The 18,191-nt window shown below is 38.4% G+C and overlaps 1 protein-coding gene across 5 annotated transcripts; it reads left to right on the top strand.

Annotated features, from left to right (window-relative positions):
- Window positions 1-105: 105 nt before the first annotated feature.
- Window positions 106-12,333, top strand: LOC117311670 (centrosomal protein of 78 kDa-like). Of its 5 annotated transcripts, none has more exons than XM_033853583.2 (5): window positions 106-8,104; window positions 9,397-9,563; window positions 10,471-10,586; window positions 10,908-10,955; window positions 11,493-12,333. In XM_033853583.2, exons 2-5 carry the CDS (start codon window positions 9,485-9,487, stop codon window positions 11,955-11,957), a joined length of 708 nt encoding a protein of 235 aa, XP_033709474.1. In that variant the 5' UTR covers window positions 106-8,104; window positions 9,397-9,484; the 3' UTR covers window positions 11,958-12,333. The 5 variants fall into 5 exon arrangements, with proteins under 5 accessions (XP_033709474.1, XP_073658912.1, XP_073658914.1 ...); XM_073802811.1 differs by having other exon boundaries at window positions 10,416-10,586; XM_073802813.1 differs by lacking the exon at window positions 9,397-9,563.
- The last annotated feature ends 5,858 nt before the right edge of the window (window positions 12,334-18,191 follow it).

Below are 18,191 nucleotides of genomic sequence, written 5' to 3'. Positions count from 1 at the left end.
GGTAACATTATCATTATTATTTTCTTATTTTTTTAAATTTTATTTTATTTATTTATTTTTTTATTAATTTAATTTTTATTTATTTTTTTGTTATACATATTATACATATTAGTGTATACATGTCAATCCCAATCTCCCAATTCATCACAAGACGACCACCCCCCGCCACTTTCCCCCCTTGGTGTCCATACGTTTGTTCTCTACATCTTTGTCTCAATTTCTGCCCTGCAAACCAGTTCATCTGTACCATTTTTCTAGGTTCCACATATATGTGTTAATATACAATATTTGTTTTTCTCTTTCTGACTTACTTCACTCTGTATGACAGTCTCTAGATCCATCCATGTCTCTACAAATAACCCAATTTCATTCCTTTTTATTGCTGAGTAATATTCCATTGTATATATGTACCACATCTTCTTTATCCATTCGTCTTGTCGATGGGCATTTAGGTTGCTTCCATGTCCTGGCTATTGTAAATAGTGCTGCAATGAACATTGGGGTGCATGTGTCTTTTTGAATTATGGTTTTCTCTGGGTATATGCCCAGGAGTGGGATTACTGGGTTGTATGGTAGTTCTATTTTTAGTTTTTTAAGGAACCTCCATATTGTTCTCCATAGTGGCTGTATCAATTTACATTCCCACCAACAGTTCAAGATGCTTCCATTTTCTCCACACCCTCTCCAGCATTTGTTGTTTGTAGATTTTCAGATGATGCCCATTCTAACTGGTGTGAGGTGATACCTCATTGTAGTTTTGATTTGCATTTCTCCAGTAATTAGTGATGTTGAGCAGCTTTTCATGTGCCTCTTGGCCATCTGTATGTCTTCTTTGGAGAAGTGTCTATTTAGGTCTTCTGCCCATTTTTGGATAGGGTTGTTTTTTTTTTTAATATTGAGCTGCATGGGCTGTTTATATATTTTGGAGATTAATCCTTTGTCCGTTGATTCGTTTGCAAATATTTTCTCCCATTCTGAGGGTTGTCTTTTCATCTTGTCTATGGTTTCCTTTGCTGTGCAAAAGCTTTTAAGTTTCATTAGGTCCCATTTGTTTATTTTTGTTTTTATTTCCATTACTCTAGGAGGTGGGTCAAAAAGGATCTTGCTTCATATTATGTCAGAGTGTTCTGCCTGTGTTTTCCTCTAAGAGTTTTATAATGTCCGGCCTTACATTTAGGTTTTTAATCCATTTTGAGTTTATTTTTGTGTATGGTGTAGGGAGTGTTCTAATTTCACTCTTTTACATGTAGCTGTCCAGTTTTCCCAGCACCACTTATTGAAGAGACTGTCTCTTCTCCATGTTTATTCTTGCCTCCTTTGTCATAGATTAGGTGACCATAGGTGTGTGGGTTTATCTCTGGGCTTTCTGTCCTGTACCATTGATCTATATTTCTGTTTTTGTGCCACTACCATATTGTCTTGATTACTGTAGCTTTGTAGTATAGTCTGAAGTCTATAGTCTAGAGTGAGAGGTTTCTATTGATTGTGTGATTGAGAGCTTAGAAACACCTTGAGGCATATTGTACTTACTAGGTATTAGGCACTGTTGGAAGGGAGGAGGGAGAGGAAGAGAAGGAACTTGAACTCCAGAGGAGAAAAGGCTATAGGGACATAAACCTGAAGCAAACTAAGCTATGGTTGATTTTTAATCACTTAAACTTGACACTATAGATGTCCCCCTTTTCAGTGACACACAGGGGTAATGACCACCTATCTAATTTGTTGTCCACACCAGAACACTTCAATAGTGTAAGGAGGTGCTCTAATGCTGTAACATCAGGACAACAGGTATAAACTGGAACAGCCCAAGGTGGCTTGGGGTATGTGGTCACCCTGCACAAGGGCAGTGACACTGACACAGTATGGAACGAGGTGTAGTCTATACACAGAGACACAGTACATCTGCAGTGGGCAATATTAATTTCATTGTAACAATGGCAATACTGTCTCGGTTTGCAGCTTTTATTGTCAACTTGCATGTAATAACAAATAACTAACCTAAACTATACTTAGTATGTATTTGCATTAACTTGGTATGTACTGAAATGTACTAGTATGTACTTAGTATATATTAGGCTCTAAGTGCTTTTGCATATATTAACTCATTTAATCCTCTGAATAGCCTTATGAGGTTGGCGTTAATATCATTCCCAATTTTGTGAAAAGGAAGCTAAGACAGGGTAGGAACTTGCCCAGGCTGTACCTAATTTAGGGTTGGATCGAGGCTTTGAGTTTAGGCTCTCTGCCTATTGTCTTAAACCTTACTGCCTACTGACTCTCAAATAACAGAAGACTTAACTGCACATAGAACAGAATATAAATTTCAACTTTGACAATGTAAAAGCTAGGTTTGGAAGGTAGACAGGAGGTAGAAAAAAGGGAAGATGGTATGAATGTCCTCATTTTACAGTGTGATGTTGAGAGAGTTTATAGTTGATCAACAGTGTAGATTTTTAAGTATATCACTACAAGTCAAAGAGATCATGAGCAGTGGAATAACTAATGATGACAAAACTTTACTGAGCAGTGTAGACATAGGAAGAGTGTAAAGGAACTAAACCCTTAGTAAAATAGAAAGTGAACAGATAATGCCTCCAATTTAGTCAGAAAATGGTCATGTAAGAGTGTTACTTGGAAATGGGGAAGAATTCAAAATAACAAATAGTTGGACCTCCCTGGTGTCGCAGTGGTTAATAATCTTCCTGCCAAGGCAGGGGACACGGGTTCGAGCCCTGGTCCGGGAAGATCCCACATGCCGCAGAGCAATGAAGCCTGTGCGCCACAACTACGGAGCCTGCGCTCTAGAGCCTGCGAGCCACAACTACTGAGCCCACGTGCCACAACTACTGAAGCCCGCCCGCCTAGATCCTGTGCTCCACGACAAGAGAAGCCACTGCAATGAAGAGTAGCCCCCGCTCACCGCAACTAGAGAAAGCCAGCACGCAGCAACGAAGACCCAACTCAGCCAAAAATAAATAAATAATAATAATAAAAAAATAACAATAGTTGACGTAAACCTCATAAAAAAGGAAATCCAAACAGCCAGTAAACAGAAAAGTGTACGACTTCATTAAGTAATAAGAGAAAAGTGAGTCAAAACCAATGAAACTACATGCCAATCATTTTGACAAATACATAAATGAGTGTGGTAGTATCAGGTATTGTAGACCTGGAGTACTATGGGAATCTTCTACCCTGCTTATACTGGAGTACAAATCGACACAACTACTTTGGAAAGCATTTAGCACTCTCCATCAACTGAAGGTATATAAATAGCCTGTGACCCAGCAGCCCTCACCCCCGCCCTGTGTAAATGCACCGGAATAACCGGTACAGCGGGATTCCTGTCCATGATTTGCATTAGCACAAACTGAAAACAAACTAAATGTTCATTAAGAGTCAAAAATTAAATAAATTATGTGTATTCGTACAGTGGGAAAACTATCCAGCAATAAAATTGAATGAACTAGAGCTACAGGCAGCAATGTGGGTGAATTTTTTAAACCAATGTTGAGTGAAAGAAATAAGATAGAAAAGACTTCATATACTATGATCCTCTACATAAAGTTAGATGTTGACAAAACTAAACTCTTTTGTTAGGGATGCATGCAGGTTAAAGGAAAGGATTGTCAAGAAATGAGGATGGTGTTTAACCTGGAAGAGGAAAGGAGATTGTGATGGGAAAAGGATATGGGGGGGGTTTTGAAATGCTGACAAGTATCAATACTTTCAGATTCGAGTACTGGTTATGTAAGTATTCTCTTTTTAATTGTCACATTGACAGTTTTGTTCTCTGCACTTCTCAGTACACATATCGTATTTTACAATTAAAAACCTGAGTAAAGAATCGGTCTCTTCTTGACTGCTGGATGTGGGAGTGGGATGAGACTATTTCATTTTAAGCCCTTCACTACTGTTTGCATTCGCATGTTCATTCATTCAGCATTAGTTGAACATATTCTGTGTACCAAGCACTCTTCTTATTTTATATGTGTTTTAACTCATGTAATCCTCACAAGAGCTCTGTGGTATGGGAGCTTATCTCCATTTTATAGATGAGGAAGTTGAGGCCTAGAGTTATAGAACTTGTCCAAGGTTATATAACTAATGGGTAGTGCCAGGCCCATTTGCCTCAGAGAATCTGAATTTTTACAATACAATCTAAAAGAGAAACTTAATTGCTAATTATAAGAAAAAAAATTGCACATTAAAGAAGATGACAAGTTTTCATCTATCCAGTTAGAGAAAAACACACAGTCTGTCTTTCACACACGTACATCTTGTATTGGCAGGGATTTTCCTTATTAAGCAATTATTTATTGACCGTCTACGTTGTGCTAGGCACAGGTGCTGGGAATAAACACTTAATAAAATACACCCCCAATCTTCAAATAACTTGCACTCTACATGAGGAAATAAGCCAACAGTTATAGTAGAGGTTATATACCAAGTGATACATTGCTGATGGCAGTATAAAATCTCAGAAATCTTTTGGAAAGAAGTTTGGAGATAGATACCTCAAGCCTTAAAAATGTTCATTTGCTTTGACTTCAAACTCATTTTTATGGATTTATTGCAAGAACGTTATTCTCAATATGGAAAAAAGCCTTCATGCATAAAAACGGTTATTTTGTCTTATAATATTGAAAAGTTGGAAAGAATTTAAATGTGTAAAATGGTTAACCAGTAAACCCACTCAGTGGAATATTTTGTAGCCCACACAAAAAAATCAAGGTTATGAATCCCCTGATTATATGACAAATGATGGATTTTAATGTTAAATGGAGAAAAGGTGAACATAAAATTTGATATCCAATATGATGGGAGCTTTGTCCCAGAAAAATCACCCTAGCCGGTGTACAGAAGGGAGGAAGGAGAGCAGATGACAGGAAGGAAAATTATTCCAAAGCCTTATCATTAGTCTTACTTATTTAATAGAATATCAAGCAATTTTACTTTCTAACTTTTTTGGTTCCATATTTCCATGTAAGGGACATGAATTATTAATACTTTGTGGGAGGAGGGTACACTTTTTCACAAAAATTTAACACTGTGTTCTAATTCCCTCCACTAGAGGGAGAAACTATTTCATGTAATTTCACTTTGATGTGCTATTTAGAACCAGTCAGGAAGTTTTACTCTACTTTCCTCTGACTGTGGTGAGGGTTTTTTTGTTTGTTTGATTATTTGTTTAGAAATTCTTTGAAATCGGTTTTAGATGATTTATTAAACCATTATATTGAAAGTAGAGGAATTTTGCAATTTTTTCCCCCTTTTCCCCATTGAAAACTTGGCTGGCTTTAGTAATGAAACATTGAAGAATTTGAAGTTCTTAGACTGTCAGTTTTTTAAACATGATCTGAATATAAAAATATATGTTCATTGAGTAAATTTTTGAAAACAATGAACAACTCATTGAAGGAAATAAAAGCCACCTCTGCATGTACACACACCTAATCTGCTCTTTTGTCTGAAAAAAGTATGAAAAATATTTTGTCTTATCACTAAATACTCTTCTACATCAGAGAATTTGATTAAGCTTATGCACCGTCTCCCAGGAAAAATGCACAGATACATTATGAATGTAGAACTCCTGAAGCCCATTCATTAACTCTGGTTGACACCTGTTGTCATTCTTTTCTTAGTGGCTTCATAGCGCATTCCTTCAGACGGTGAGCTGTTTTTGTTTAACCCAGTCCCAATTTGGAGGCTCTTAGCTTTCTTCTAGGGTTTGGTTATAAACAATCTTATGACATCATGTTGGTAGATAAATCTTTGCCCACATCTTTGATTTCCTTAGGGTAAACTCCTGATGTAGGATTGTTGTTAGGTACCAAGAGCTACTCTCCAGAAAGTGATACCAGTTCCTCTCCCAATGATGGCATATAATAGAGTTCCTCATTCTTTAAGTGATTGTTCAGAGCAGTTAAAAGGTATAAATATACCGTACTGTTTTCATAAGTGTAGGTATTCTGTTTATCGCTGCATAAGAAACCACCCCGAAACAGTGGCCTAAAACAATGACAGTCATTTATTTTGTTCATGAACCTGGAGGTTGAGTAGAATATTAATTCTTTTAGTACACTCTTACTGACTGAAAACAATACCTATTTGACTAGCTCACAGTTCTGTAGGTCAGAAGTCCAGGCAGAGCGTGACTAGGTTTCCTGCTCAGATACACACTGGAACATGTGGGTTCCCTCCCGAGAGTGTTAAAGCACGTGAAATGTAAGACATTGAGCCCCAAACGTTGGATGTTCACCATAGTTTGTGTGGGTCACAGAGCTGAAATCAAGATGTCAGTCAGGCTGTGTTAGCATCCAGAGGCTCTGGGAAAGAATGCCTCCAGGCTTCTTCGGCTTGTTGGCATAATTCAGATTCTGCAGTTGCAGGACAGAGGTCCCCATTTCCTTGCTGGCTGTCAGTCAGGGGACAGTCTCAGCTCCTAGAGGCCTCTCGCTTGCCTTCCCTGCTGCAGCATTTGACTTCTTCAGAGCCAGCAATGGAGAGTCTCCCTCTTGTCCCTTTTGTACTTCAATTCAGGAAGAGTTCAGGTCCTTTTAATGGAGTGCCTGAGTAGGCCATATCCACCTAGAATAATCTCCCTATCTTAAAAAAATCAACTGATTTTGAACCTTAATTCCATCTGCAAAATCCCTTCACTACAGCACCTAGATTTAGAGTTTGATTGGATAAGTGGAAGGTTTGTGTACTTCAGTAAGTAGGAATCTTGGGGGCTCTGTTAGAATTCTGCCTATTGCTAGCAGTGTCCCCAGTTCAAGGACCGAAGTGTCTTAGTTCCTAAAACTCCTAAGAGAGTTTATCAGTGTTCATTTTATTTCAGTGACCTTGGTGAATGGGAAGACTACCACCTCTGTGAGCAGGAATGGCACCCAGCTTCCTGAGTCCACGGTGTGGCTCTGCTACTTAGTGGTGTGACCTTGGCTGTGCTGCTCTACTTACTCTACTTCTCTGCCTCTGTTTCCCTCATCTGTAAACTAGGGCTTCCCTGGTGGCGCAGTGGTTGAGAGTCCGCCTGCCGATGTAGGGGACACGGGTTCGTGCCCCGGTCCGGGAGAATCCCACATGCCGTGGAGCGGCTGGGCCCGTGAGCCATGGCCTCTGAGCCTGCATGTCCGGAGCCTGTGCTCCGCAATGGGAGAGGCCACAACAGTGAGAGGCCCGTGTAATGCAAAAAAAACAAAAACAAAAACATGGAGTTAGTGATCGTTCTTTCCTCGTAGGGTTTTTTGTTTTATACATTTATTTTATTTATTTATTTTTGGCTGCGTTGGTTCTACGTTGCTGCTCGCGGGCTTTCTCCAGTTGCGTCGAGCGTGGGCCTACTCTTCGTTGCAGTGCGGTGGCTTCTCTTATTGCGAAGCACAGGCGCTAGGCGCACAGGCTTCAGTAGTTGTGGCATGTGGGTTCTAGAGCGTAGGCTCAGTAGTCGTGGCACACGGGCTTAGTTGCTCCGCGGCATGTCGGTTCTTCCCGGACTGGGGCTCGAACCCATGTCCCCTGCACTGGCAGGCGGATTCTTAACCACTGTGCCATCAGGGAAGCCCCCTTTTAGGGTTTTGATGATTAGATTATTTCATACCCAGGGAACTCCAGGAACAGTGCTTGACTGTAAATTGCTTTAAAAATGATTACTTTTTAAAAACATGCTTTTGAATCTGCAGTTAGGCAATTCAGGTATGTTAAGCATGTTCATTAATAGGACTTCCTGCTATAAAGAGACCCACAAATAAAAATAGAATTTTTCTTTCTTGGTCTTCTTATTTCTGACTTACTATGTTATACGCATATGCCTTTTATGGTGGGCTGCCACAAATTTATGTTGGAAAGAGTGGAATTTAAATAAATCTTACCTATGCTAATTTGATAGATTTTGATAATTCATTTCACTAGCATGGTATGATATTACCAGTAGCAGACTAAAATCTGAGTTCACTTCTGGCTCTGCCCCTAAATCCTGATGAGACCAATAGCTGGAAAGGCTTTTGGATATTATACTATGAATTAGTTATAATATTGACTCTGTTTGTTTAGGAAAACCTGGAGGAGTGCCTAAAGCAGTTAAAGGAGGAAAGAGTAATAAGTAAGTAATAAGTAAGTAATAAGACTGAAGGCTGATAAACGAGTCAGTGAGGTAAACAAGTTTCTTCTTCTGCTTTAGAGAGTGTTTTGGTTTTATTTTGATTTGATTTTAATCCATATACACATAATTTGTAAGCTTTAAAACTGTAATATGTTGCAAATTGGTTGTATCATATGGACTTTTGCATTTACTGGTATTTAGTGATCATATGATCTATATTCCAGAAAGCATGTTTTTAAAAATGTGAAAATCTGGTTTTGTGTGTGTGTGTGTGTGTGTGTGTGTGTGTGTGTGCGTGCTTTTATATGACATTAGCTTATTTCCTGTTCATGATTCTTTGATTCAAGAAGGCACTTTTTGTGCATATACTGTATATACAGTAACATAAAAGACACGATGAGACTCTTCTGGCAATGAATTAGGAAAGTGAATCCTTTAAATAAATTTAAGATATTGGAAAACTTCTAAGAATGCAATGAAAGATAAAAATATATACTATGAGAATTACATTAGGTAATGTGCATGAAAGCAGGGCATAATCTAAGAAGTTCTATCTAAATATAATTTATCACAGGGTGAGTGTAGGGAGGAATTTTTGAAAGTGCATCCATTGGATTGGCGGACACTCATTCAATAAATGTTGAGCACCTGCTCATGTAAGGCAAAAGGGGCATCATGAACATTAACGGCCTTTCTGAGAAATACTAGAGTTGAGCTTATAGGGGCTTTTAAGTGCATAGATGATGAGCGGAAGGGGAAGAGTTCACGGGGGTGAATATTTTCAAGAAGCCAAAGAAAATATTGGTGATCGTACATTTAATAAATTGGGTTGGGTATGATTTAGGACTTTTAAACGTAAGCATTAGATATTTTGCTCACTAAAGTTAATTCTTAACATTCAGCAGAGTTGTAATATGTTTTATTCAAATCAGATTCTATATTTCATTTTCTAATTTAAGAGAAACTTAAAGCAGGTAATTTTCTAATGTGGAATGAGGCTCCGTTATGAATTGAACTAGTTAGAAATGTGATCTTTTGTGAAAGATCATTAATAAAACGGTAACTTTGGTTTATTTATATACCACCTAAGCGTTATATAAGAAACTTTATTGGGTGCCTGTGGGTTTTGGTTACTATGTGATATGGTCTCTGTCTTTACTGGTGGCGAGTTAGGTTAATTACAAATTAATTACATCTTGAGTGTTTTAGTTTTGTTCCTTGAAAATAGGCAAGACTACTTTTGATGACAATGAGAAAAAATCATGTCAGACATTTTTATTCTTCTTTTATAGCTGGAACATGAAAATGCCCACTTAAGAAATATGAATTTCTCTTTGTCTGAAGCCCTTCATGCCCACTCATTGACAAGCATGATCCTGGATGATGAAGGTGTTTTGGGCAGCATTGAGAATTCTTTTCAGAACTTCCATGCTTTCTTGGATCGCCTTAAAGATCCTGGGTTAGTTCATTTCTCTTCATGGCGTTCTTCTCTTTGCTACTATAATGGTAGTTTGCTGAGGAGCTGGAGCAATTTTCATCACTTTCGTGGCCATATTTAGTGTAATTATAGGTAATATAGTTGACTTTTTAAAATGAGGAATTAAATTTTTCAAGAAATGCAAATAGGGAAGCCTGCTTTGGTAGAGTGGGGAGCTCATTATAAAAGAGTAACCTGTAGATAGAGTAATTAGTAGGTGTAGTTTTTTGTAAAGACTAAATTGAAGGGAGTTTTCACTGCAAATATTCGGGAATGGATAAGAATTTTCCTATCTTTCATTTACTTTGCTTGTTTGATAAGTTTGAATTAAAGTTATTTTTGCCTTAGACATAAAAATTATTATTAATCTGCAGGGGAGATACAGGTCAGTGGTTCTCAACGGGGAGCAATTTTGCTGGAAGACAGAAGTGGAGATTGATAGTTGATGGAGTGGTGTTTTGTCAGTGAATGAATTGGTGTTGGTGTTGGGAAGGAAGGAACAAACACATTCTTGGAAACTGGAGGAAAGGTGGTAAAGAAGTGTGGGAATAGAGGTGTGAGAGGTAATGGACGAGGTGCGTGGTAGATGTTGAAGCTGCTAGTCAGACAGTGTTCAAAATGGAGCGGTAATAGGTAAGGAGATGGGATGTGTCCTAGAGGATGAATCTGGAAAGGGCTGAGAATTTGGGAGAGAGAGAGGCTTGTAGTCTGGAGTAGGATGTTGGCTTTTAAGATTTTAGAAGTACTTCATGATTGTAGGTCTGGGGAAATCTAAACTGCTCTTATGTGATTATAATAACCTTTGTCTTTTCTCCTTTCCTCCTCTGGTCAAAGCTTTGGCAGCTGGCCACAATGGCTAGCATAGATGAGTCAGATTTTCATTTACTAGGTCGTCCCCAGATGAATTCTACTGTTAGTAGTCCACGTAAAGAAGAAAAGAAGGCACTTGAAGAAGAAAAATCAGAATCAAAACAGGATGCCCCAGGACAAATGCAAAATATCCAAGTAAGTGGACAGAACAGCACTTAAGGATTCTAAGAGTGATTAGCAAAAAGGAAATGACCAAGTCAGGGAGAAAACAATAATGATCAGTCTCTAATAGTTCACATGCTCAGGAGCTAGAAGACTCTGGAATCCTTTCCAATCTGAGATTAGTAAATGTGTGCCCATTTCATGATACTGTATTGTTGTAAATAAGGAGACTGGAAGTTCTTTAGAGAATTTATGAGTTAAAGCAAACTATCCTTAATGAAGAAAGAAAACATTAGAAAAAATATTCCAGATTTTAAATTGTATAAATGTCTATTCTATTCATATTTTATCTAGGTTTCTATTTGTATGCAGTCAGCTTACAATGAAGGAACACTAATGAAGGTACACATACTGATATAATTTTTAAAATAAGTAATCCAGACATAGCTAATAGGTAACATATTACAGTGAATCACCTGGTTATGGGAATGGGAGGGGAAAACCTGTCAGCTTTTCCTCTAGCCTTGCTTGGAGCCCCCATCAGCCAATCTCAGACTGGTCTTGGGAACTGACAGCTTGAGAACACAGTCTGGTCACAAACTATATTATATACTGTTTACATGTGCCTGGAGGATAGCAAAGAAATTAATTTTCTTACAGAATAGGGTTTTATTTTTAGTGAGGGAAAGGAAATGGGTAATAACTACCCCAGTCACCAAAGTCTGAAAATGTAGCGGACACAGCCTTGGATATAGCTAGGTTAAGCTGAGAATCACTTGGCAAGATATAATTAGAGAAAAACTGGCTCTGAAATCTTCTGAATATTGACTGTGTTAATAATAAGATCACAGAGTAACATTGAAGTTTTGAACTCTACTTTTTAATGGTTGACTTTGTTCATCACTGAATTTTTGTCTTGTCTTTTGTCTTTCCCTCCAGTTTCAGAAAATTACAGGTGATGCTGGGATTGCTTTGCCTCTCGACTCCTTCCATGTCCCAGTCTCTACTCAGGAGGCCTTAGAAACTTCCAAAGACAACCTGGGGGTGGCAGTCACAGAGCAGCGGCAGGAGTCTTTTGAAGATTTCATTGCTAGAACATGTTCTCCTTCAGCAGATGTCATTTCTGGAACTAGAAGTCAAAGAAAAGAAGAGGAATTATCTAAAAATAGCAGGTCTTCTTCAGAGAAAATGAGCAAAGCAGGTGAATATACGAAAAACTACTCTGCTAAGAAACAACCTGGGAAGGACCTGCATTCCTGTTCTGACTCACCTGTAAAGCAGAAAAGCAAAGGAATTGGGCAAAATAATTCTTTGGTTAATAAACCAATTAAAAGTGAGTCTTCGAAAAAACACATTTCTGTTAAGAAAGAGAGTAGAATAGTGACTTTCATCAAAGACAACTAAAAAGTAAACTCAATCTACTAGAACATTCTGAAAGTGATACTCCTGGATCTGATTGTGAATTTCAAGAAAGCATCCATACTCTATCACACCTAACATAGGTCTAAATCTTTTAAAATTATGTTTTTGCCTTCAAATTTTAATAAATTACTTATGTTTTTATTATAGCATATGGTGGTTTCAGTTACTTGACTGGAAGCCATTAGAGAAAGATTTATCTATACTTTTTTATTATAATGAAAGTTTTGGTGTACTTTTCCTTGTGACAGTTTGCACCATTCATTCAGCTAGTGTTTACTGAGGGCTTCATATGTACAGTACTTTTCTGGGTGCTATTGCTTTCAGCAGTGAACAAAATAAAGCCTTTACTCTCCTGGAACTAGCACTCTGTGTTGGGAGAAAACATAAACAACAAAGCAGGGTAAGGGTTAAAAAGAGATGGGAATGATAAATGGAATAGTTTTACCATTTGGTTAAACATCAAACTATTATAAATCACATGGCCAGAAGCCATTGAGGTGTTTTAATTCACAATAACCAGAGAGCCTCAAACATTTACCAAGGCACTTAACCGTGTTTATGGACTACAGCAACGCTCTGAGGTAGGGAACTGTTACCATCTCCGGTTACAGATGAGGAGTCTGAGGAGACATTATGTGAGTTGCCCAGAATTACACAGCTGTAAGTAAGTGGGAAGCTGCGATGTGACCCGAACCCATGCTCTATTTTTTTTTTTAATGTATGGACTTTATTATGTTTCATTTATGTGAATTTTTTCTTTAAAGATTTTTTCTGACGTCGACCATTTTTAAAGTGTTTATTGCATTTGTTACAGTATTGCTTCTGTTTTATGTTTTGGATTTTTGGCCACAAGGCATGTGGGATCTTAGCTCCCCCACCAGGGATCGAACCCTCACCCCCTCCATTGGAAGGCGAAGTCTTAACCACCGGACCACTAGGGAAGTCCCCCTTATGTGACTATTTTTATGGCAATTTTTTTAAATTTTGTTTTTTTATTGACGTAGAGTTGAATTACATTGTTGTGTTAATTACTGCTGTACAGGAAAGTGACTCAGTTACACATTTATATACATTCTTTTTCATATTCTTTTCCATTACGGTTTATCACAGGATATATAGTTCCCTGTGCTCTACAGTAGGACCTTTTTGGTTTTTTTTAAATACATCCACTTTTTTTTTAATAAATGTATTTATTTATTTTTTTATTTTTGGCTGCGTTGGGCCTTTGTTGCTGCACGCAGGCTTTCTCTAGTTGCGGTGTGCGGGCTTCTCATTGTGGTGGCTTTTCTTGTTGCAGAGCATGGGCTCTAGGTGCATGGACTTAAGTAGTTGTGGCATCGGGCTTAGTTGCTCTCTGGCATGTGGGGTCTTCCCGGACCAGGGCTCGAACCCGTGTCCCCTGCATTGGCAGGTGTATTCTTAACCACTGCGCCACCAGGGAAGTCCCATGTAGGGCCTTTTTGTTTATCCATCCTGTATATACACCAGTTTGCATCTGCTAATCCCAAACTCCCAATCCAACCCTCTCCCACCCCCTCCCCCTTGGCAACCACCAGTCTATTCTCTATGTCCTTGGTTATGTTTCTGTTCACAGACAGGCAGAACCCAGGCTCTTAATTACTTTGTTATCCTGTTTCCTTGTTAAGAGAAGAAGGGTTTAAGGAAGGGTTTAAGAGAGAAGCCAGTGAGCACTAGAGATGCAAAGGAGTGGGGCTGTCAGAAAGCACACCTGTCTCCTTCCCCCATCTGAGCAGAATTTTTAAACGGCAGAGTATGTAAGAGTATGTGATGACACATCTCTGGATTAAATTATGTCTCCCTGGTAAAACATGCACAGATAAGTCTTTAGTTCAATCAGACTGAAAGATGAGATCAGAGGAAAGCTGGAGTGTCAGATTTCTTCTAAAAGGTCCTGCCTGATTGTTACTAATAGGGCTACTACAGTACTAGTTAGTTCATTAGTCATGGATTGGGTGTTAGAGGAGTGAAACAACGAGCAAGATGTAGCGTTGACCCTTTAGAAGTGGAGTGAGAGGGAAGACGCACAGCAGATGTCTCATCCTGCACGTGACATGCTGTGACGGGCATATTCAGGGCGTTTGGTCAGTGTTTGTGGAAGAAGAGGGGGAGCTGTGAGGCATAGAAAAGTCATCTAAAGAGGCAATCCCTAAGCTAAATCTTAAAGGACTCCTGAGAAACTGGTGAGTCAGCAGTGAAAGGCAAGGATACTCAAGGCAGAGTGGACAGCGGAAGTCCAGAGCCGTGAGTGTGCGAGGGGTGTGTTACGGAGCCACAGGCACAGGCTCTGGAGGATCAGTGCAGTGTCCCCAGGCAGTGGCAAGTGCCCCTAAAGGAGGCCGCGAGGAGGAGGAGAGCGGGTCTTAACTACCCATGTGCGTGGAGCTGGTTTCCTCAGAAAACAGCTAAGAATGGAAAGGACAAGTTCAGGTGGCATTTTAGACCACTGACGTCAGCATGGATGAGGAATCTGAAGAAGCCTGGAGACAATTATGCCCCACTCTTCTGAAGAGCAGCGCTTTTTATTTTCAAGAGGGACTTTCACGCTGCCACCTCCTCTGCTGTCCCTACTGAAAGCTTTATAGGCCGGCAGAAGGGAGACCTGGCTTAAGTAAAGTTAATCAGGTTTCTTTACTGTACAGCTTCTCGGGGCTGCTGTAGGCTAGTGTTCATTCTGGATCATCACAGCAGGCGCATGGTACACAGCCATCCTCAAAGCTATTTGACTCTAGCGTCCTCTTTAATAGAAGTGTCTAACAACTGGTTCCACCAAACAGCAATTTGGTAACTTCTAGACCAGGTAATAGCAAGAAGAAAGGGGTCTGAAATAAGGTATAGATGAAGGGAGGAAATAAGTTCTAATTGTATTTGGGAAATTACAAGCAAGCCTTGATCTTGGGAAGTAAGGAAGAAGTAGGAGGCGGAGGCTGAACCCCCATCTGTGTGACTAAGGTTGGGTGGTGCTATCATTGAGTTTGGAAATAGGGGATAAAGAACTGAATTGGGGAAAAGACTTTCGTTCTGGACATGTAGAATTTTAAAGCACCTGTAGAATTCAGGAGACAAACTGGTAGATAACTGGACGTGCACGTGAAGACATGGAAAGATAAAAATTTGAATGTCATCAGCACATATCAGCAGTCATTAAAATCATGAACATGGATGAGATTTCAGAGAATTGTGAGTACTGACAACGTTTAAGTAATAAGGAGAGAAAGAATTCTGGGAAGGAGAGAGGTGATAGAGTTTCAAGAAGGAGGAAGTAGATGACAGTGTCATCCTTTAGAGAATGTGAGTGTCCATTGGATTTGGGCAGTTAGGTCCCCAGTGACCTTAGAGCAGTTCAGTGAAGTGGTGGACAAAAAGCCAGATGGCAATAAATTGAGGGTGTAGGGCTGCCTGTGGGGGCCAGGCGGGCCTAGTGAAGACAGTGGGAATAGGCTACTCTGAAGGAGTTTGGATGAAAAGAGAAAATAATTAGCAAAAAAGAATTTTTTAGAATGAGAAGGACTTATATTTTATATGTTGAATTGAAGGAACCGATAAAGGAGATCCTGAAGATGTAGATAATAATTTAGAGAATTGGGGAAACATGGACATATGAATAAGAAAAAACCTTACACAGTATATAAAAATCACTTGTATCCTTCGAGTTGGATGGATACTGGTAAGTTTGGGAGGAAATAAAGGTAAGAAGAGATAGAAGTTAAATGAGTTTATACTGATAGCCTCAGTTTTCTTTGACACAGATTTTCAGAGACACATATATACACATACATAATTACAGTTTTAAAATTCTTTCATAGTTACATATTTTATTAATCACGTCTGAGAAAAGTCATTGATTTTCATTTTGTACCCCATTATCTTGTAAGGACAAGATACAGTGACAACTTCCAAGCTTTTTGCATATCAGAGCTGAAACGGAAAGTATCTCCATAATTGAAATTTCACTTATTTGTAATAAGTTTATCCTTAGGAGGATACTTTCATAGTGTTTGATCACAGATGAGTTTGGGCATTGCTATCACTCAATAATGTTAAGCATCTGCCAGGTTCTCTCCTATACTATATATTAATTTTTTCTCCGTGAAGCAAATATTAATTGGCGGCCTGTGGGAACAAGATACACCTAGGTCCTCTTTCCTTGGTATATTCACAGAAGCCTCTGAAAGTAAATTTCCAAGTCAGGCCATACTAAGGCCTGGCATAATAAGTTTTCATTGTTAACAGTTTTTTTTGTGTTTGTGGGGTTTTTTTGTTTTTATTTTTTTGAAGCAAGGATAAGACACTGTCTTAACTCAGTAGTTGTCCATTCATTAATAAGTCAAAGAAGACATTGATGAAGCATGGTATTTTGAATATCCTTTCCACAGAATAGGTAATGGGCCATCCTGAAACTCTGGTGAGATGTTTATCATTTTCAGATTTTGGAGTGGCAGAGAAAACCCTATTACACCTTGAATTATCACTAGAAACATAAATTCAGCCAAATAAAAACAGTGCCTCTGCCTACTGAGGTTGTCAATTTCCACCTCAACAAAAGTGAACATTTCTCCTTTAGATTAAAATCAAGAAAATCCCCTGTGTCCAGGATGCAATAATGGGGTGCAAGAAAGAGGAACACTGAAGCTACCCCCTCTTTACACCTGAACAGTGAATTCATTCTGATATCAAATATTTTTTATGATTCTGTTATGACCAGGTGCTTTATTGTTTAGAGATCAAGTTACTGTTCATTCTTGGTAAGTAAGAAAAATCCATATTTTAGGACTCTGAATAGTAACTTTATATATTTTATATATATATTAAAAATAAATATATATATTATATGTAATATATATTCCACCTATTCAACAAAATTGTAATTTTCATCATCTCTTATGAATGATGAACTGTATTCACTCTTTGGAAAGGGCTTATAGGGCATTAAATTCTCCATTTACTTTTTATATAAGACCATGGAAACCAAATTCTCAACTGGGAGCAAACTTAGGTTTTGCTATGAAGGTTTATGCTTGCCTGGCCTTAGAGTGATAGGCCACGAACTCAAGGTGGAGTATTTTTCCTCTAAGTTACTTTCATTGATGCCTCCCTGAACAAATTTGGAGGGAGTATTTTTTGAAATAGCTTTATCTCAGTAACCCTTTAAAAATGCTTCAGGGTATGGGGAACATAACTGTCAAAATGTTCAAGCAACTCTTGTTGATTTAAGTGTAATTGATCAGGAGCAATACAGGAAGGAGCTGGGTACAAAAGACCCGAGGCTATTTCATGTATTGTTTTTGGCTTATTGTACAAAACAGAGAAATTCTCATACACTCAAGCAGCCAAGGTCCCCTACTGTTCTCTCCTTTTAGTAGAAATAAAAGAGAGCTAGTTTCTCAATAGCAGCATTCTATCCTTAAGTGGGTACACAGTGATATTCTAATGGTCTCTGGAGCAGAGAATAATTCCGTGGCAGCTCTGACCTCCAGTCACCAGGTTCTCTGTAACTTAGTCTTTCATGGCCAAGGACTATAACCATTATTTCCATTTATATTTAGCATCTCAAAATTGAAAGGATTCCATGAACAACAAAACAGTAAGTGATTTCATGAAGTGTTTTAGTATGGATAAAATAATAAACTATAAAAATACAAATCATACTAAAACTTTTTCTTTCTGGAGAACTATATTCAGAAATTAATGTAAGCATCTAAGATGCGCATGTGTGTTTTTTCACCCATGATGTTTGTGTGTGTGTGTGCATTCCACTGCTACAGGAGACATGCAAAATAATATCAGATTTGCTACTGTATGAAGTTCTGCTTTCTCACAAGAACTGTGTCCTCGCAGGGTTCGTTCAGGAAGGTGAGTGCCCTACCACCACATCGCAGTCATATCTCATCACCTTCGGAAGGAATAATTTACACTTTAACCTTACATGCTGGCATATTAAATTAGTATTACTCATCAGAACTTGCTTATTAATAAAACAAGCTGAATTAGCCACTGGAGAATCATATTTGGAAATTCAATGACAATTTTACATTTTTAATAAAGGCTCAGAAATATTATTGCAGAGCAGGTAGTACAGAAAACTGTGGTTAAATTTGACATTCATTAATAATTGAAGTGTGGAACGTGACAGGTGAAAATTGACATTGATTTCTTTCCTCTAATATTTGGAAGAGTTCTAAAAGGTAAATAAAATGA

Source organism: Tursiops truncatus, chromosome 3 (assembly GCF_011762595.2).
Source record: "Tursiops truncatus isolate mTurTru1 chromosome 3, mTurTru1.mat.Y, whole genome shotgun sequence".
In the NCBI taxonomy this organism is placed as follows: domain Eukaryota; kingdom Metazoa; phylum Chordata; class Mammalia; order Artiodactyla; family Delphinidae; genus Tursiops; species Tursiops truncatus.
Note: the sequence above shows the minus strand (reverse complement) of the source record. Positions and strands in the feature narration are given on the sequence as shown.

Bases quoted from the DNA above. Each gene is read 5' to 3' on its own strand.
- LOC117311670 (XM_033853583.2), top strand. From the start codon at position 9,485: ATGATGAAGGTGTTTTGGGCAGCATTGAGAATTCTTTTCAGAACTTCC. The intron at 10,587-10,907 runs GTAAGTGGACAG...TATTTTATCTAG, and splicing joins GACAAATGCAAAATATCCAA to GTTTCTATTTGTATGCAGTC. The intron at 10,956-11,492 runs GTACACATACTG...CTTTCCCTCCAG, and splicing joins ATGAAGGAACACTAATGAAG to TTTCAGAAAATTACAGGTGA.